This window comes from Mandrillus leucophaeus, unplaced genomic scaffold (genome assembly GCF_000951045.1).
Source record: "Mandrillus leucophaeus isolate KB7577 unplaced genomic scaffold, Mleu.le_1.0 Scaffold14, whole genome shotgun sequence".
In the NCBI taxonomy this organism is placed as follows: Eukaryota; Metazoa; Chordata; class Mammalia; order Primates; family Cercopithecidae; genus Mandrillus; species Mandrillus leucophaeus.
The window spans coordinates 110,194-129,801 of NW_012101365.1; the positions used below are offsets into that span (position 1 = coordinate 110,194).

Sequence of the window (19,608 nt, forward strand, 5' to 3'; positions counted from 1 at the left end):
CCCACAATCAGTGGCACAACAGAGGAAGGTATTTCCTGGTGGATTTTTATGCACCAACCACAACTGTAGAAAGCATGATGGAGCACTTGTCTCCAAACATAGATGTGATTAGACCAAACACTGTCAAACATCCTCTGACCCAGGAACTAAAGGAATGTGAAAGGATTGTCCCAATCCCACTTAAAGGAAAATTACACTCCACAAAGAAGAGGAAGAAGTAAGGAGATTCACCAGGGATTAGCCTTATATTTAATCCCTTCACATTTGAGCAGCATGGATGAGAAGAAATAGTTTGCAAGCCTGGCCTTTATATAAGAGTGTATTGCAGGTGCTGTTTGATTTTTCTAAGATATTTTTAGCCCTTGATCCCCTTTGCTGAGAGAGGTGAGGAACTGCTCACTGACAGCTTCTCTGTAATTTGTGGCACCAGCGATCATTCTTGATTTTGTTTTCATTAGTGCCATTTGTCAGTGAGGACTTTTCCCCTTACAACAGTAACACCATTTTGAAGAGCAAAACTTGTAATACCAACCAGGATTGTGAGCTAGTCATTCAGACTGCATAACCATGCAGAAATAAAAATTGAAGACTAATGTATTAATTATATGGGCAATTTTGCTTTGAGTAATAAATTTGATTTTAGAAATTAAAAAAAAAACTGAGATAGGACACAGATGTTAGAACGGGAAATTTTAGATGACTATGATTAATATGTGAAAGGCTCAAATAGAAAAAACAGATAACACCTAAGACCAGATGGGTAATTAGAGCAAAGAAACATAAACTTAGCTTGAAATTTTAAAAAAATACTGTAACAGAGATGAAGAATGTCCACAACAGGCTCATCAGTAGAACTGACACAGTCAAGGAAAGAATAAGTGAAATTGAAGATAGAGCCATAGAAATTACTAGAGCTACAGAAATTACTCAAACTGAAACACAATGAAAAGAACAAACAAAAACTGTAGAACAAAAAACAAACTATTTAATATATGCATAGTCAGAATCTTAGGAGAGAGAAAGAAAAAAATAACCATGAATTTTCAAAACCAACTAGAGGGAGCTGGTGGGCTCACAACATTGTGAATACACTAAATATCCCTGAATTGTATGTTTTAAAATGGTTAACTGTATATTATATAAATTTCTCCTCAATAAAAAAGAAAAATATTTCAAAATCACAGATCCAAGAGCACCAACAGCACCCAAGGCTATAAGGCTTTAGAAACACCCATATACACACACACACACACACACACACACACACACGCCCACACACCTCTAGGCATATCATATTCAAACTATGAAAAACAAACACAAGGAAAAGTCTTTAAAAAGGCTGTCAACAAAAAATCCCATATCCAGTGAAAGCATCTTTCAAAAATGAAGAAATAAAACTTCCCCAAACAAAAAACTGAGAATTTATTGCCAACAAATGTACTCTACAAGAAATGCTAAAGTAGTTCACCCAGAAAGAATAGTATGCCAGACAAAAACTTAAACTTATACCAAAAAAAAATTTTAAAAAACCAATGGAAATAAAACAAATGATAATAAAATTAAATTAAATTAATTTTCTCCCTGTATTTAATTGCTTGAACAGATAACTGACTACCAGAAGTAAAAACAGTAGCAAAATATTATGTTTCCAGCATATGCAAAAGTAAATTGCATGACAAAAATACAAAAAAAGTGCGAGAAGAATTGGAAATACAATGCTGTATAGGGCTGTTAAATGAAGCAGTATTACTACCTAACTGTAGATTCTGTCTGATTATATTGTAAAACCTAGGATAACTACTAAAAATAATTTTAAGAGATATAATTATGCCAATGGAGAGTAAAAAATTCACTGGCAAAAGTTTAATATGAAACAGGATATTTGCATAGTCTCAAAATATTTCCCACAAGATACTTACTAATTACAAAGGGAAGCATGGTAACTCTCCATTGGAGAAAACTGGGAGACACTATCTTAACCACATGTCAAAGTTAACAGCACTAGTAATAACATATACTGATATCACGTACCTCCTGTTACACTGAGAAAAATACAAAATCACACCTGTGATACTCTTTCCAAGAACGCATAAACTCACTCTCTCATGAAAAAACATCAGACAAACTCAAACTGAGGAACACGCTCCAAAATACCTGATCAGTAATCTCTCAAAGTGTGAAGGTCATGGAACAAGGAATGGCTGAAGAACTAGCACAGGTTGGAAGAGGCTACACAGACGTGACAACTAAATGCATTGTGGACATTAAATGTGATCTTGAACCAGAAAAAGCACATTAGTAGAAAATCTAGTAATAGTCAAATAAGGTCAGTAGTTTAGTTAATAATATTGTACTAGGGCAGACATGGCGGCTCATGCCTCTAATCCCAGAACTTTGGGAGGCTGAGACAGGCAGACCATGAGGTCAGGACTTCGAGACCAGCCTGGCCAATATGGTGAAACCCCACCTCTACTAAAAATACCAAAAAAAAAAAATTAGCCAGGATTGGTGGTACATGCCTGTAATCCCAGTTACTCAGGAGGCTGAGACAGGAGAATCGCTTGAACCCAGGAAGCGGAGGTTGCAGTGAGCCAAGGTCGCACCACTGCACCACAGCCTGGGCAACAGAGTGAGACTCCCATCTCAAAAAAAAAAAAAAAAAATTAAAGAAAAGAAAATTACCAATAGCACTATGCCAATTGCTGTGTACTGTATTTATAAGATGTTAATATCAGCAGAAGTTTGAAAAAGGGTATTGAGAGCTCTACACTATTTTGCAATTTTTCTGTAGTTCCTTTACATTTTTAGATATCCTTGCATTCTAAACACACTGCTATCACTCATTATACATTTTAACATATTCATCCTCTGTGCAGTAAATAAATTACTAACAAAAAAATAAGTCCAAAAATTCAAGCATAGAACTTGTGAGAGTGCTACTGGACTTGCCATACTCCTAAAATATAGACTATATTTTAGTTTATACAGACTATATAGACTATAGTCTACTTTATAGAATGACTGACTACATAGACTACTAACCTCTAGACTATATAGACTACTAACCTCTAGAACTATACATCAGTTTTGGCATCCGTAAAACATAATAAATATCCTTGTAAAAAAAAAAAAGTCAAAATGCCAACATTTTGGTAACAACATAGCATTATATTAGAGCTACTTAAATACCTTCAAAGACATCTACACAGCCGCTAGTCATGGCTTTATTAAAGGTATCATATAGGTATCATATAATGCTTTTCCCCAGCTATATCTATGAATCAAAGTGTACATTTATCAATACAGCTCTTCCTTACACACCCTAGCTGGAAATCATTTAAATCCTTTCAACAATACACATTCTCTTTTAATGTAGAATTGTGTGTGTGCATGCGCACAGGCACGTACACTTGGGTGAGGGAAAGAGGCAATAAAATAGTGTCAGGTGTCCCCACTGAGAGAATAGTCTGTTAAGGAATAAAAGGGATAAGACTTCAGGTCAGCTTTAAAGGAAAGATGAAATTTGGACAGTTCCTGAAGGGTTAGGAGCTACGAAAAAAAAAATTGAATGGTTAACAAGAAATAGAGGAAAACATCCAAGGGAGACCTATAATAGCAAAAACTTAAGAGGTAGAAATATATATGGCATATCTGAGAATATAGGCTAACTAGCTGGATTACAAAGCTATACATACTTCAGGAGTTACGGAAACTCATTCATGATGAAGAGGAGGGGTTAAATGCTAGAGCTTTCAACATTAAGCTAAAGAGGAAAGCTCAAATTCAGTAACAGAGGCCTTTAAAGAACAATTCCACTATTCAGTTTCCTGTAACTAAAGCAGATGTATGTACACAAAGATTAATCTTAGAATGCCTTGGAATCTGAAGAATTACATTTACCACATAGATAAATTTTAAACTTGGCTCTTTAAGATATAGAGTATGTGTTTGAGAGAAATTGAGTACATGCACAAGAGATAAAGAAGTATTTAGATGAGTATAATATAAAAACATAAAATATTAAAAAATAACTAAAGCATCAAATTAAATCAAATCCAAAAACAGATTATTAAAAGATAAAAAAAATGAGAACCTGGCAGGTATAAGTAGGAAATAGAAATTTTGTACATGAATACTTTAATATTTTACTTAAAGATATAGAAGTATAACTAGAAATTTTAAGAAATTATATTACCATTAAATAGCAAATTTTTTAAAAAACTGACAGTATGAACAGGAATTTTAACTGCCATATTATTTTTTCTTTTCCAAGTACACACTGATTTATGTCAGCTGATTCTTGAAACTAGCAGGAAGAACTGCCAAGTCATCATATTTACAGATGTGCTACACCATTGATTTTGCTACAATGATATTTGGTTTAAACTTCCAGTAATAGAAATAAATTAAATCAAGCTAACTTGTAGGTTAGTAAGCTTTAAAAAATATCAAGTACACAGTGCATCTGATTGATATGAACAATCCTAAAAATGGAGCTTTTCTTTTTTTTTTTTTTTGAGACAGAGTCGCACTCTGTCACCCAGGCTGTCGTGCAATGGTGCGATCTCAGCTCACCACAACCTCTGCTTTCCAGGTTCAAGCGATCCTATCTCAGCCTCCTGAGTAGCTGGGACCACAGGCATGTGCCACCACGCGGGGCTGATTTTCGTATTTTTTGGTAGAGACGAGGTTTTGCCACGTTGACTAGGCTGCTCTCAAACTAAATGACCCACTCGCATTGGCTTCCCAAAGTGCTGGGCCTATAGGTGTGAGCCACTGTACTGAGTCTAAATTTTTATTTTCTTTTAAACGTACAAGTCGTAAGTAGCATATGCTACTTCTTTCAGAATTAGCATAAAGCCTTTAAATTGGTTTTCCAGCTGTGAGCTGAATCCCTATTTCATTTAGTTTACTTTATAAAACATACATTTATACTGTCAATTTACATAAGTAATACTAGCTATCAAAAAACAGTAAATATTAGCCACGTTTCCAAACTGCATTCAACCATGAGCACCAGCATGTTCTGCTAGATGATTAACACAACACATTTTTAGTAGGTCCTAAAGCCTCTGAACCGTTGTCTACCATAGATTTTATAAAGCAGATGTTTCTTTCTTGCAATAAAGTAATTCTAGAACTAGATTATATTTATAGGAAAAGTGATACAACAGGTAGAGCAAGATCCAATGCAGAAATAAGCAAAAGGTAAAACTGCAATCAAGAAAAATTGTGAACCTCAAAAGGTTTCAATTTGATCAGGCAAACCAATGTGAGTTTAGTAAATTGAGAATTTCATGTTTCTAAAAACTGAGATTTTCCTCGGAAAGGTAAAAAAAAAAAATTCTTTCATACCTATTTAATTACAGTTTGGCAGTGTTTTATCACCCTAAGTTTTCTCCTGAGAATCAGAACTGATAAAAACTTTCAAATAGGTTAGGCTATATAATGAGCTTTCCTTATAGTAGAATGGCACAACCAAATATAAATAGGAAAGAAAAAAAGATTTGTATGATATGCTTAGAAAAAAACTGCAAAGAAAAGATTCATGAAAAGTATTTCTCAAAAAAGTCACAATAGGTAGAGTTCATGTAATTTTACTAGTTAGATATTAAAACTAGCCTTTCTTATTCCTTGGGTGTCTGGGTTATCCCGCTCTTTCCTCAAACCTTATGTTTGCCAGACAAGGAAAAGTAATATCATCAAGAGTCAGAAGTCTTAACAGCAAAGACGTTCAAATATCCAAATGAGAAAGAACAGACCTAAAAATAAGCTTGCTAATAATAAACTCAGTCAGTCAAGTATTCATTAGGCAATTACTATGTGTCACAGACAAAATTAGTAAGAAACACAATTCCCTTCCTCTAGAACTGAGAATCTATGTGACAACAAAGCAGAAATGTATTTAGAGTAAAGCACCACTATGTGATTACAGCCAAAGCTCAACATGACATTATTTATAAGTGGTAGGAAGAAAAAAACTAGTACAGAGAAGAATAGCATACTAGGTAGGGAAAATGTGATAAGTAATCTTAAAATGTGGTTTACCGCTATGACAATTCCTCATGAACTGACAGGCCTGGGTTCAAAACTCTATCCCTTAACGGCTATATGAGCTTGGACAGTTTACTTAACTTCGTTAGCCCTCAGTTTCTCATCTATATAATAAAACTAACATTTACCTATTTACTTTTGGGGACTGCTGTGAGGATTGAGTGAAATAATGTAAGTGTATCACTTGACATGATGCCTAACACAAAATAAACCCTCAATTAAAGAAGAGACAATAGAAGATGGAATGGTTGTCAGGTTAAAAACAGAGAAATTGAAAAATTTTGTAAATAATGCGTTGTAGCAAAGAAGCAGAAATTGATATGATGAGCTATTCGTTCACAGTAACTTATCTTTTGTTATAGCAAGCATCTGTGCAAATATAAACCAGTGTCTGATGGCCACTGATGAAGGGCAGTGCTCAATGCTTGGCTGCTTTCGGATGAGGACAGAGACTTATTATTATCAATAGTCTATTCATTCATAAAACTGCAGGTGTCCATAACACTGTATAAAGTAGAAAAGCAGTGTACATTTGAGGACCTCTACAGCCACATCCTGAGCAGAGTAGCGGAAGAAACTGTTGCATGAAATTTTAGGGCAATCATTAAGATATGCTTCTTCAAAAGTGAAAATTGGAGGAAATTTCTCAAAGTACCTCAATGGATCTTAAAATGAGGCAGATTATGTGCAGTACAATTTTCCCTAGTTTTGACTCTTCAGTGTATATGACTGTACTATAAGCTTCTATTAGTACAAAATTACCTTCGAGGACTAAAAATTCAATGACAATATAGAAATACATATGCAGATTTGTTTTACTCTTGTAGGTTGAAACGTAGTTAAAGATCAATATAAGCACTCTGAATAGAGTCTTTCTTCAGTAAAACAGCAATGTCAGCACAGGCAGCAAACTACAGCAGAAACTGAGTGCAAAGTTCAAAAATCATTTCCTAAGAGCATCGAGTACTTAAAATGTAGTATGGCTAGGTTAATGTTTACTTTCACTTTATTTCACTTAACGTTGGGTTATCAAGTATATGTCAGATAGCTTTCCCTGGATCTGCTAGAGATTATCGGAAATTTTAATTTATTGAAGGAGTTTCATATCTAGAGATCGTGTGTAAAACAACTGGAAGAGCATCTTCTCCTGCCATCATCTACACTATAAGGTTGTTAAAATAATTTTTAATAGTATGTGTACAAATGTTTCAAACTTATGAAGATTAAAAATCTGTACTACTATTTATAATTGACTGCTATTCATTGAATTTTAACAAAAAATTAGGACATAATAGATCCTTCAGAAATACTTCATATATCACGGAAGCTTGAGTATAATCTAGTGTACAAACCTTTTATTTTATATGGGGAATTCAGAAGTTAGAGAGAAGTAACTTGGCCAAGGCCACATTCAATAAATTACTAAGAGGTCTGAAAAGCCAGGGCTGTTCATTCAATTAATGCAGTGTGTTTACCACTATAGCTAGCATTTTGATTAGTCAAAATTACACAAGCAATATAAATTTTTATTCTCCCCTGGCCCAAATTCTTCTATAGTGAAAACAGAAAGTGAGATATGGGTCAATTCTGGGGCCCAGATTAGAATTTATAATGTCCATGTAGCACACTTCCACAGAAAAAGCCCTTTGGTAAAAGATTCTAACTCACTGTCACTAGTTCTTCCTTATGTACTTACCTTTCTGGATATAAATGGAAAATACTCATCTCAAGGGAGGAATCTCAACTGTAATGACATTCATCTTCTCTTAACTCTAAGCGCAGGACATGTGAAAAATGGTAACAGTCAGAGGGAGATAACTTTGGGAGAGACCTACGGGGTTCCTGTCAAGTAAAACAGTAAGCTGAGACATTTCCTAAAAGTATTAGTACATGTTACTTTGTTTTCAGAATTTTGATATATATAATCTAACCTGCAGTTACCCCAAAATAAGTAGAGCCAACTGTGGAGTACTTAAAACATAGAGTTTGGAATACCTCTTTTGCAGACAGCAGCCCACACAACAAAAATAATGTGCCAGGTCTGGGAAGGTGACTAATAATCAGAACTCCTAGGACTGGGCTCTATATTCATATAGAATAACTGTTGTGTGTTTAGATCTACAAAATAACTAAAATTTAGGAAGTTACTCTGAGCATCCCTAATCCAAAAATCCAAAATCCAAAGTGCTCCAAAATCCTAAATCTTTTGAGTGCCAACATGATGTTCGAATGGAAATGCTCAATGGAACATTATGGATGATGTTTGAAAGGAAATGCTCGATACAACATTTTGGATTTTAGATTTTTGTATTAGCGATACTAATATTCAACAGTATAATGCATATTTAAATTTTCAGATTTACCAAAATCTGAAAAAATCCGAAATCTGGACATTCTTTTGGTCCCAAGCATTTCAGATAAGGAATACTCGACCTGTGTAATACACACGGATCAGAGACCTTGTGTCTTATTGATTTCTCAGCACAATTCTCAAAGTTAGAGACTATATCTTGTTATATTTTTTAAGCCCCCACTGTATCCAGCAAAAATCTGGATGCACTGTAAGCACTCAACGCTCACTGAATGCATTTTTTGATTAGATTTTTTTTAAGTTCATCACAATTCCAGACTGTAGTGCCTAACTCAGATTCCTTTACATTTCCCTAGCAAAAATGTGCACAAAAACACTGGAGGAGAGAGGTCCAAGTGATATGTGCAGGAAATATAAAATACAGACATGTCCCAGGTTAAAACTCAATTAATGCAAATTGTTCTGTAAACCCTAGAAAATGCAGATCAGTGACAGTCATAATTTAGAAACACAAAATATAATGCACAGGCAAAATATAGAGGACATCACGTAAAGTTCCATGATGCTACTAAAAAGTTTAAACCAGTGATGGGTTATTCAAAATATTTAAGTTTCATTTTTAAAAAACAACAAAGTGAATGCTGTATGAAAACAGGAGAAGTGATCAAATGTACACACAAGATAGTCACAAAGCACAAGAAATCTTTACTGTGAATAAAAGTGAATTACTTATGAAGAAAAGCCAGCTGGGAGATAGATATATCTCGAAAGAAAGTCAAAATTTAAGGTTCTGAAAGACAGCCTGATGTTTTTGCTTGGGCCTGATACAGTGTATGATTGCATTTCTGCACAAATATAACACCAGTGTTTTAAACCCAAGTGTCGTTACAATATTTTCCAAAATAAAATAACTCAGAAATAGTGAAAGAGTACCTTACCATTCAATTATTCAACATTATCTGGGAAAATTCTCCTTTTGCAATATTCTGCGTAGGCTATACTGATAAAATATTCACTACCAGTAAGTGTTTTAACCTTGAAAATTAATGGACACGAACCAATAGGAAGCAGATAAGGAAAGAACATACATCCGTCCTCAAAACTGGTAATTCCCCCATTAAAGATTTGTACTCCCAGCCCACCATCACCCTTTCCTCTATTCCATATCCCTCTTACAAGTACCATGCAAGAGGGGGTTGGAGGAATTTTTAACCACCCCAATAATTTCAATCAGCCTCTCTAATAGACACTCCCAAAATACACAACCAAATAAAGCAAAGCACTTGTTATTGCAAAAGAGGACTCAAGACGAGAAACTTGGGAGCATCATTTCAATTAAGCTGCTGCCCTTTCTCCCTTCCTCTATATGGCAATCATTGAGCTGTCACCTATATCATGTTTTCTTGGAGTATAGCAACAATGGTTAAAAGCATGAATTTAGAGTCAAGCTATACAAATATTTCTAAATTTTGACAAGTACCAAAACACAAAAAAGATAAGGAAGCATTGGTTTAATGAAATGGAAATATCAAAAACATACATAGTTGGTAGAATTTTAAATTAGTAAAACCAATCTGGAAGTCCACTTGGTTAAAAGTATTCAAAACTCCAAAAATATGCATGTAATTTGACTCAAAAATTCAATTATGAATTGAATTTATTCAATTTCTTCTGGAAAAAAATAGGTTAAATATGCAACATGTGCATGCAGGAATGTTCTCTACAGTAATGTTCATAATAGCAAAATGCTGCAAAAATCTTAAATACCCAATAGCATAGGACTAGTCGGTTAATTATGTTACAGTGACACTATGAAATACTATGCAAACATTAAAAAGAATGATGAACAGCCACAATTAAGTGAAAAATGCAGATTACAGAACAGAAGGTATAAAACAATCTCACTTGTACATTTTTTAAATTTAATCACATAATTATAGAAGATAATCTGGAATAATATACCTTAAAAATGTGAAATAATTATTATCTGAGTGATGGGATTAAAGGTAATTAATATTTTCTTTGTAAATTTTTCATCTCATTTCATTACATTAAGCATCATTACTTTTACAATCTGAAAAGAAAAGCTTTTCATATTCTGAGTTTAAAAAAGTAGTAAGTCTACACAAAGCACAGAGACACCAAGAGTTAATTATGTTAAGTCCGCATAACACATGTATGCATATACCTACATACCTAAACTCACTTCTATAAGTACACATCTTAAGTTTTGACTTTTTTTTTTTTTTTTTTTTTGAGACGGAGTCTTGCTCTGTCACCCAGGCTGGAGTGCAGTGGCCGGATCTCAGCTTACTGCAAGTTCCGCCTCCCGGGTTTACGCCATTCTCCTGCCTCAACCTCCCGAGTTGCTGGGACTACAGGTGCCCGCCACCTCACCCGGCTAGTTTTTTTTGTATTTTTTTAGTAGAGACGGGGTTTCACTGTGTTAGCCAGGATGGTCTCGATCTCCTGACCTCGTGATCCGCCCATCTCGGCCTCCCAAAGTGCTGGGATTACAGGCTTGAGCCACCGCACCCGGCCAAGTTTTGACTTTTGAAAATTAGCACTTCTTAAAAAATTATAATTTAAACTTTTCTTAGCATTTCTAAGGCATTAAGAGACATCTGTGTCATCCTGACACAACCAATACTGCTCCAATGCCATTATACAATCCATTTTTGGTTTGCTTTGTAATAGGTGAATGTTTAGTGCTATGCTGTGCCTTGCTTTTTGAGTTATTGCCAAAAAAGAAAAAAGAAAAAACTAAGCCACCTCTATAATATACTGCCTGAAGTTTATAAGGAAAACTACAGCAGAATGCAACTACTTTAACAGCTTTAGAAAAGACTAATTATCAGTGAAGGCCCCAGAAGTGAGGGGGAAACATCAAATATGTTATTCAGACAGTCAGATAAGTCTGACTCTTCTCTCCTTCCAAGCATCTCCACCAAAACACTACATGGGAAGATGAACCATAACACACAGTAAAATAAGAGAACAACTTTAAAAGTCATTTAAATTATCTAAGTATTCATAATAACTTAATACTGAGCGAAATATAAACTCCATATTAAAGATACGGCATTTAGACTTTATTAACTCAGCTTAGAGTTATAGATGAGCTATGGTGTGCTGAACCCATCTATAAAAAATAATTAAAGAGATTCAAGAATTCATAAAACTTGATTACTGGTCAGAGAAAGAAAAAAGTACTTACCACTAAGTCCCAATTATTTTGTTCAAGCAATGTAATAGCTTCATCAATGTTTTCAATGCCAGTACATGCCTAGAAAGAAAGTAAATAAGCATTTTACATATAATTTTAGAAATGGGGAGGTAAATCAGACTTAAAAATGTAAATAGCATAATATGTAATTTAAATTCAAATAGGTATATAAATAAAGCCAAAACACTAAAAGTTTAACACTTCTAAGCATTTTACATATATGGTATGAACATCGTTAATTACAAAATAAATTTACATTGCTCTGAAAGAAAAAGACAATAAAGCAGCAAAAGAAAGTATATTTAAATCTTGAGGTTTGATACCCAGGATGATCTCCAATTACCAAGAACAATTTTTAGTCAAAGATTCTGATGGACAACCACACGTATAACAAATGAATTTCAACCCATACCTTGCACTTTCTATAAAAACTAACTCAAAATATGTAACAGACCTAAAGTAAAATCTAAAACTATAAAACTTCTAGATCTGTGCTGTCTGATAGCCACTACCAGTTGCTCTCTGGTAGCTGCTAGACACATGTGGCTAGTGAGTCCTTGAAATGTGGCTCAACTGAGTTAAGATGTGCTATAAGTACAAAATACACACCAGGTAAGACTTAGCACCAAAATTAAAAATGTAAGCTATCTCATTAATAATTTTTCCTTTGAATACATGTTGAAATGGAAATTTTTGACATATTGGCTTAAATAAAAATGTTAAAATTAATTTCACACATTCCTTTTTACCCTTTTAACATAAACACTAAAAAAAATTAACTACATATATGAAATTATACTTCTGGTGCGGTTCTTGAAAAAAATATACGAGGACATACTTGTGACCAGACTAAGCAAATATTAACTAGCAGGATGCCATTTTTAAGCTGGGCACATTAATAAAGTCCGCCATTCTCTGGTGACCCGGCTCGTGGCAGTGTAGGCATTTTATTCTCAGGCCACCAAACCAATCCAACAGCACATCAAAAAGTTAATTAACCACAATTAAGTATATTTCATTCTTGGGATACAAGGTGGGTTTGACATATAATTCACCACATAAACATAATTAAAAGCAAAAACCATACAATCATCTCAATAGATGCAGAAAAAGCTTTCAATAAAACCCAACATCCCTTTACAATGAAAACCCTCAAGAAAGTAGACATCAAAGGAACATATCACAAAATAGTAAGAGCCTAACTCACAACTAACATATTGAATGGACAAAAACTGGAAGCATTCCTCTTGAGAAATGAAACAAGGCAAGGATGTAAACTCTCACCACTTCTATTCAACGTAGTACTAGAAGTGTTGGCCAGAGCAATCAACCAAGGGAAAGAAATAAAAGGCATCTAAATAGGAAAAGAAGAAGTCAAATATCTCTCTTCACAAATAATATGATTCTATATCTAGAAAACCCTGGAGACTGCAGAAAGGATCCTGGAACTGATAAACAACTTCAGTAAAGTTTCAAGACACAAAAATTGATGTACAAAAATCAGTAGCATTTCTACACACCAATAACATTCCAGCTGAAAGCCAAATCAAGAACACAATCCCATTTACAATAGCCACAAAGAAAACGAAATACCTAGGAATATGGTTAACCAAAGAGATGAAAGATCTCTACAAGGAGAACTACAAAACACTGCTGAAAGAAATCAGAGACAACACAAATAAAAAACATTCCATGCTCACAGGTTAGAAGAATCAATATCATTAAAATGGCCACATTGCCCAATGTAATCCAGAGATTCAATGTTATTCCTATCAAACTACCAATGTTATTTGTCACAAAACTAGAAAAAAACTATTCTAAAATTCATACGGAACCAAAAAAGAGCCCGATAGTCAAAGTAATCCTAAGCAAAAAGAAAGGTGGAGGCATCACATTACCCAACTTCAAACTATACTGTAAGGATACAATAATCAAAACAGCATGGAATCTACACAAAAACAGACATACACACTCAGGGAACAGAACAGAGAACCCAGAAATAAAGCTGCTTGCACAACTACAGCCATTTGATCTTCAACAAAGTCTACAAAAATAAGCAATGGGGAAAGTACTGCCTATTGAATAAACAAACAGTGCTGGAATAGCTGGTTACCCATGTGCAGAAGAATGACATTAGATCCCTAGTTTTCACCATATAAAAAAATAACTCAGGATGGATTAAAGATTTAAATATAAGACCTCAAACTATAAGAATCTAGAAGAAAACCTAAGAAATGCCATTCTGGACATCAATCTTGGCAAAGAATTTACTACTAAGTTCTCAAAATCCACTGTAACAAAAACCAAAATTGACAAGTTAGATCTAATTAAACTAAAGAGCTTATGCACAGCAAAAGAAACTATCAACAGGGTAAACAGACAACCTACAGAATGGGAAAAAATATTCACAAACTACACATCTGACAAAGATGTAATATCCAGAATCTATAAGCAACTTAAACAAATCAACAAGGAAAAAACAAGTAACCCCATTAAAAAATGGGCAAAGGACAGGAATAGACACTTCTCAAAAGAAGATGTACACATGGCCAGCAAACATGAAAAAATGTTCCACATCAACAATCACAGAGAAATGCAAATCAAAACTACAATGACATACCATCTCACACAAGTCAAAGTGACTATTAATAAAATATATATTTTTAAAAACAGGTGCTGGTGAGGCTGCAGATATAAAGCGAATATTTATACACTGTCAGTAGGAATACAACTTAGTTCAGTCACTACAAAAGCAGTTTGTAAATTTCTCAAACAACTTAAAATAGCATTTAAATCAGCAATCCCTGTGTATGTATTAAAAAAAAATCATTGTACCAAAAAGATAAATGCACTCACATGTTAATTGCAGCACTATTCACAATAGCAAAGACATGGAATCAACCCATGTGCCCATCAACAGTGAACTGGATAAAGAAAATGTGGCATGTATACACTGTGGAATACTATGCAGCCATCAAGAGAACTACATTATGTCCTTTGCAGCAACATGGATTAAGCTGGAAGCCACAATCCTAAGCAAATTAATGCAGAAAGAAAAAAAACCACACACCACATTTTCTCACTTACAAGTGAGAGCTAAACATCAGGTACTCATGGACGGCAACATGGTGCAATAAAACTGCACTACTAGAATGGGGAGAGAGGCAAGGGTTGACTATTCGGTACTATGTTGAGTACCTGAGTGACAAGATCATTTCATACCTCAAGCATGACACAATATACCCAGGTAATAAACTTCTATCTGTATCCCCTGAATCTGAAACAAAAGTTGAAAAACAGAACACTAGTAGACCACAGATTAAAAACAAGAGACTACTATGGATTGAATATCTGTATCCTCCTATGGTGACATCCTAAAATCCACTATGATGGTATTTGGAGATGAGGTCTTTGAGAGGTAATTAGGATTAGATGAGGTTATAAAGGTAGAACCTTCATGATAGGATTAGTGCCCTTACATTATGTCCATGTAACTCAACTGCACTTGTACTCCTAAGTTCATAAAAATAAAAAGTTATTTAATAAAAAGATGAATGCCCTTGTAAGAAGAGATACCAAAGAACTTGTTTCAAGCTTGAAAGACTAGAAAGGAAAACTAAATAATTAAAAAAAAAAAAAAATTGCCGTCTCCCTCACCACCCCATCAGGTGAGAACACAGCAAGACAGCAGCCATCTGCAAGTCAGGAAGACAGCCCTCACCAGAAACTGACCGTGCTGGTACCCTTATGACACACAATTAGCTTTCAGAACTACAAGAAGATAAATGTCTTTTGTTGAAGCCAAACCAGACTACTGTATTTTGTTACCATGGACAAATAGACTAAGACAGAAACCACCTGTAACAAAGAAAACAAAGTTACGAAAATAGTTTAGAAGTCATTAAACAAACAACTGCAACCGACAGAAAGCAACAACAACAACAAAAAAAAAACATGAGAATGAGAACCAATCTAACCTCCAGAGATATCATACTGTATGTTTTAAATGTCCATTTAAATATATGTAAAGTGTGCAGAGAAGCAACAAAGTATGTGGCCCATTCAAGAGAGAAATTAACAGAAGCTGTACAGAGGAAAAACAGACATCAGACTCAGTAGACAAAGTCTATCAATCATCATCTTAAACATGCTCATAGAGTAAAAATATCATGAACAAAAAGCTACAAAACCAGAGGAACAAAGTGTCAAAAACAGAGAATGTTGGATAGAATGATGGTAACTAGCAACTGGCAAGGGCAGTGGGCAGAGGAGAATAAAGATGGGATAGTTAATGGGTACAAAACCACAGTCAGATAGAGGAATAAGAACTAGTATTTGTTAGCACAATAGAGTAACTGCACCTCACATCTCAATACTAACAATGAACTAAACGGCCTAAATGCTCCACTTAAAAGATACAGAATGGCAGAATGGGTAAGTTTCACCAACCAAGTATCTGCTGTCTTCAAGAGACTCACCTAACACATAAAGACTCACATAAACTTAAGGTGAAGGGGAAAGACATTCCAGGCAAAAGGACACAAAAAGCAAGCAAGAGTAGCTATTCTTATATCAGAAAAAAACAAACTTTAAAGCACCAACAGTTTAAAAAGACAAACAGGGACATTATATAATGATAAAGAGACTAGTACAACAGGAAAATATTACAGTGCTAAATATATATAACAAACACTGGAGCTCCCATTTATAAAAGTTCTAGGAAATGAGATGGATGGCAACACAACAATGGCGGGAGACTTCAATATTTCACTGACAGCACTAGACAGAAAGTCAACAAAGAAACAATGGACTTAAACTATACCCTAGAACAAATGGACTTACGGACATTTACAGAACATTCTACCCAACAACTGCAGAACAGACATTCTATTCATCAGTACATGGAACATTCTCCAAGATAGACCATATGGTAGGCCATAAAATGAGTTTCAATCAGTTTAAGAAAATCAAAATTATATCAAGTATTCTGTCCGACCACAGTGGAATAAAATTGGAAATCGACTCCAAAAGAAACCCTCAAAACCACGCAAATACATGGAAATTAAAGAATCCACTCCTGAATGATCTTTGGGTCAATAATGAAATCAAAATGGAAACTAAAAAATTCTTTGAATTTAACAATAATAATGACACAACCTATCAAACCTCTGGGATACAGCAAAAGTGGTACTAAGAGGAAAGTTCATACCATTAAATGCCTAGATCAAAAAGTCTCAAAGAGCACAAATAGACAATCTAAGGTCATACCTCAAGAAACTAGAGAAACAAGAAGAAAACAAAACCAAATGCAACAGAAAAAAAAAAGAAATAACCAAGATCAGAGTAGAACTAAATGAAATTGAAACAAACAAAAATACAAAAGATAAATGAAACAAAAAGCCGGTTCTTTGAAAAGCTGAACAAAACTGACAGACCATTACCGAGATTAACCAAAAGAAAAGATCCAACTAAGCTCAATTACAAATGAAAGGGGAGATATTACAACTGATACTAACCAAATCCAACTGCATATCAAAATAAGAATCCACCATGATCAAGTGAGTTTCATACCAGGGATGCCAGGATGGTTTAATATACACTAGTCAATAAATGTGATACACCACATAAACAAATTAAAAACAAAAATCACATGATAACCTCAACAGATGCAGAAAAAGCAGTTGACAAAAATCCAGCTTCCGTCTGTGATTAAAACCCTCAGCAAAATCAGCATAGACAGGACGTACCTTAGGTAATAAAAGCCATTTACGACAAACCCACAGCCAAAATTATACTGAAGTTCTGGGAAAAGCTGAAAGTATTTCCCCTGAGAACTGGAATAAGATAAGGATGCCCACTTTCACCACTTCTATTTAACAGAGTACTGGAAGTCCTAGCCAGAGCAATCAGACAAGAAATAAAGCACATCCAAATCAGTAAAGAGGAAGTCAAACTGTTGATGTCTGCCAATGATATAATCGTATACCTAGGAAACACTAAAGACTCATCCAAAAAGCTCCTAGATATGATAAATGAATTCAGTGTTAGTTTCAGGATACAAAATCAAATACACAAATCAGTAGCACTGCTATACGCCAACAGCGACCAAGCAGAGAATCAAATCAATAACTCAACCCCTTTAAAAATAGCCGCAAAACAAAAAAACCTTAGGAATATACTTAACCAAGGAGGTGAAAGACCTCTATAAGGCAAACTACAAAACACTGCTGAAAGAAATCATAGATGACACAAATGGATACATCCCATGATCATGGATGGGTAGAATCAATATTGGGAAGATGACTATACTGCCAAAAGCAATCTGCAACTTCAATACAATTGCCATCAAAATACCATCATCATTCTTCACAGAACTAGAAAAAACAACCCTAAAATTCATATGAAACCGGAAAAGTGCCCATAAAGCCAAAATAAGACTAAACAAAAAGAACAAATCTGGAGGCATCACATTACCCAACTTCAAACTATACTACAAGGCTATGGTCACCAAAACATCATGGTACTAGTATAAAAATAGGCATACAGACCAATGCAACAGAATAGAGAACAGAAATAAAGCCCAAAACTTATAGTCAACTGATCTTCAACAAAGCAAACAAAAACATACCATGGGGAAAGAACACCCTATTCAACAAATGATCCTGGAATAACTGGCTAGCCACATGCAGAAGAATGAAACTGGATCCTCATCTCACCTTATAAAAACTCAACTCAACATGGATCAAAGACTTAAATCTAAAGCCTGAAACCATACAATTCAAGAAGATAACATTGGATAAACTATTCTGGACATTGGTTTAGGCAAAGACTTCATGACCAAGAACACAAAAGCAAATGCAACAAAATCCAAGATAAATAGATGAAACTTAACTAAACTCAAAAGCTTCTGCACAGGAAAAGAAACAATCAGCAGCGTAAACAGACAACCCACAGAGTGGGAGAAAATCCTGGCAAACTACGCATCCAACAAAGAACTAATATCCTGAATCTACAAGGAACTCAAATCAGCAAGAAAAAAACAAACAATCCTATTAAAGACTGGGCTAGGGACATGAATAGACAATTCTCAAAATAAGATATACAAATGGCAAGAAAAACATGAAAAAATGCTCAACATCACTAATGATCAGGCAAATGCAAATCAAAATCACAATGCGATATCACCTTACTCTTGCAAGAATGGCCTTAATCAAAATCTCAAAAAATTATAGATGTTGGTATGGATGTGGTGAAAATAGAACACTTTTACACTGCTGGTGGGAATGTAAACTAGTACACCACTATGAAAAACAGTATGGAGATTCCTTAAAGAACTAAAAGCAGATCCACCATTTTATCCAGCAATCCCATTCCTGGGTATCTACCCAAAGGAAAAGAAGTCATTATATGAAAAAGACTCTTGCACAGACGTTTATAGCAGCACAGTTAGCAATTACAAAAATATGGAACCAGCCTGACTTCCCATCAATCAATGAGTGAATAAAGAAAATGTGGTGTGTGTGTATGTATATATATATACATATATATATATATATATATATCCCATGGAATACTACTCAGCCATAAAAAGAAACAAAATAATGGCATTCGCAGCAACCTAGGAGTTGGAGACCATCATTCTAAGTGAAGTAACTCAGGAATGGAAAACTGAACATTGTATTCTCACTTATAAGTGGGAGCTAAGCTATGAGGACACAAAGGCATAAGAATGATACAACAGACTTTGGGGACTTGAGGGGACGGGTAGGAGTGGAGTAAGGGATAAAAGACTACACATTGGGTACAGTGTACAGTGCTTGCGTGATGGGAGCATGAAAATCTCAGAAATCACCACTAAAGAACTTATCCATGTAACCAAACACCACCTGTTCCCCCAAAACTGCTGAAATTTTAAAAAAAGATAAAATACAGAATGTAAAAAAAAAAAAAAAAAAAGTACTAGTATTTGCTTTCATTATTTTCTCTATTTTTTATTTCACTCATTTCTGGATTCATC

At 34.6% G+C, this 19,608-nt stretch overlaps 1 protein-coding gene across 1 annotated transcript in view; it reads right to left on the reverse strand.

Annotated features, from left to right (window-relative positions):
* Nucleotides 1-19,608, reverse strand: part of LOC105534937 (FAS-associated factor 1-like) — a gene marked incomplete at its 3' end in the record, with an annotated part of 240,954 nt that overhangs the window by 109,754 nt on the left and 111,592 nt on the right. The window contains exon 2 of the mRNA XM_011973876.1: nt 11,583-11,651. Within this exon, the coding sequence (XP_011829266.1) occupies nt 11,583-11,651 (69 nt within the window). The remainder of the gene's footprint in view (nt 1-11,582; nt 11,652-19,608) is intronic.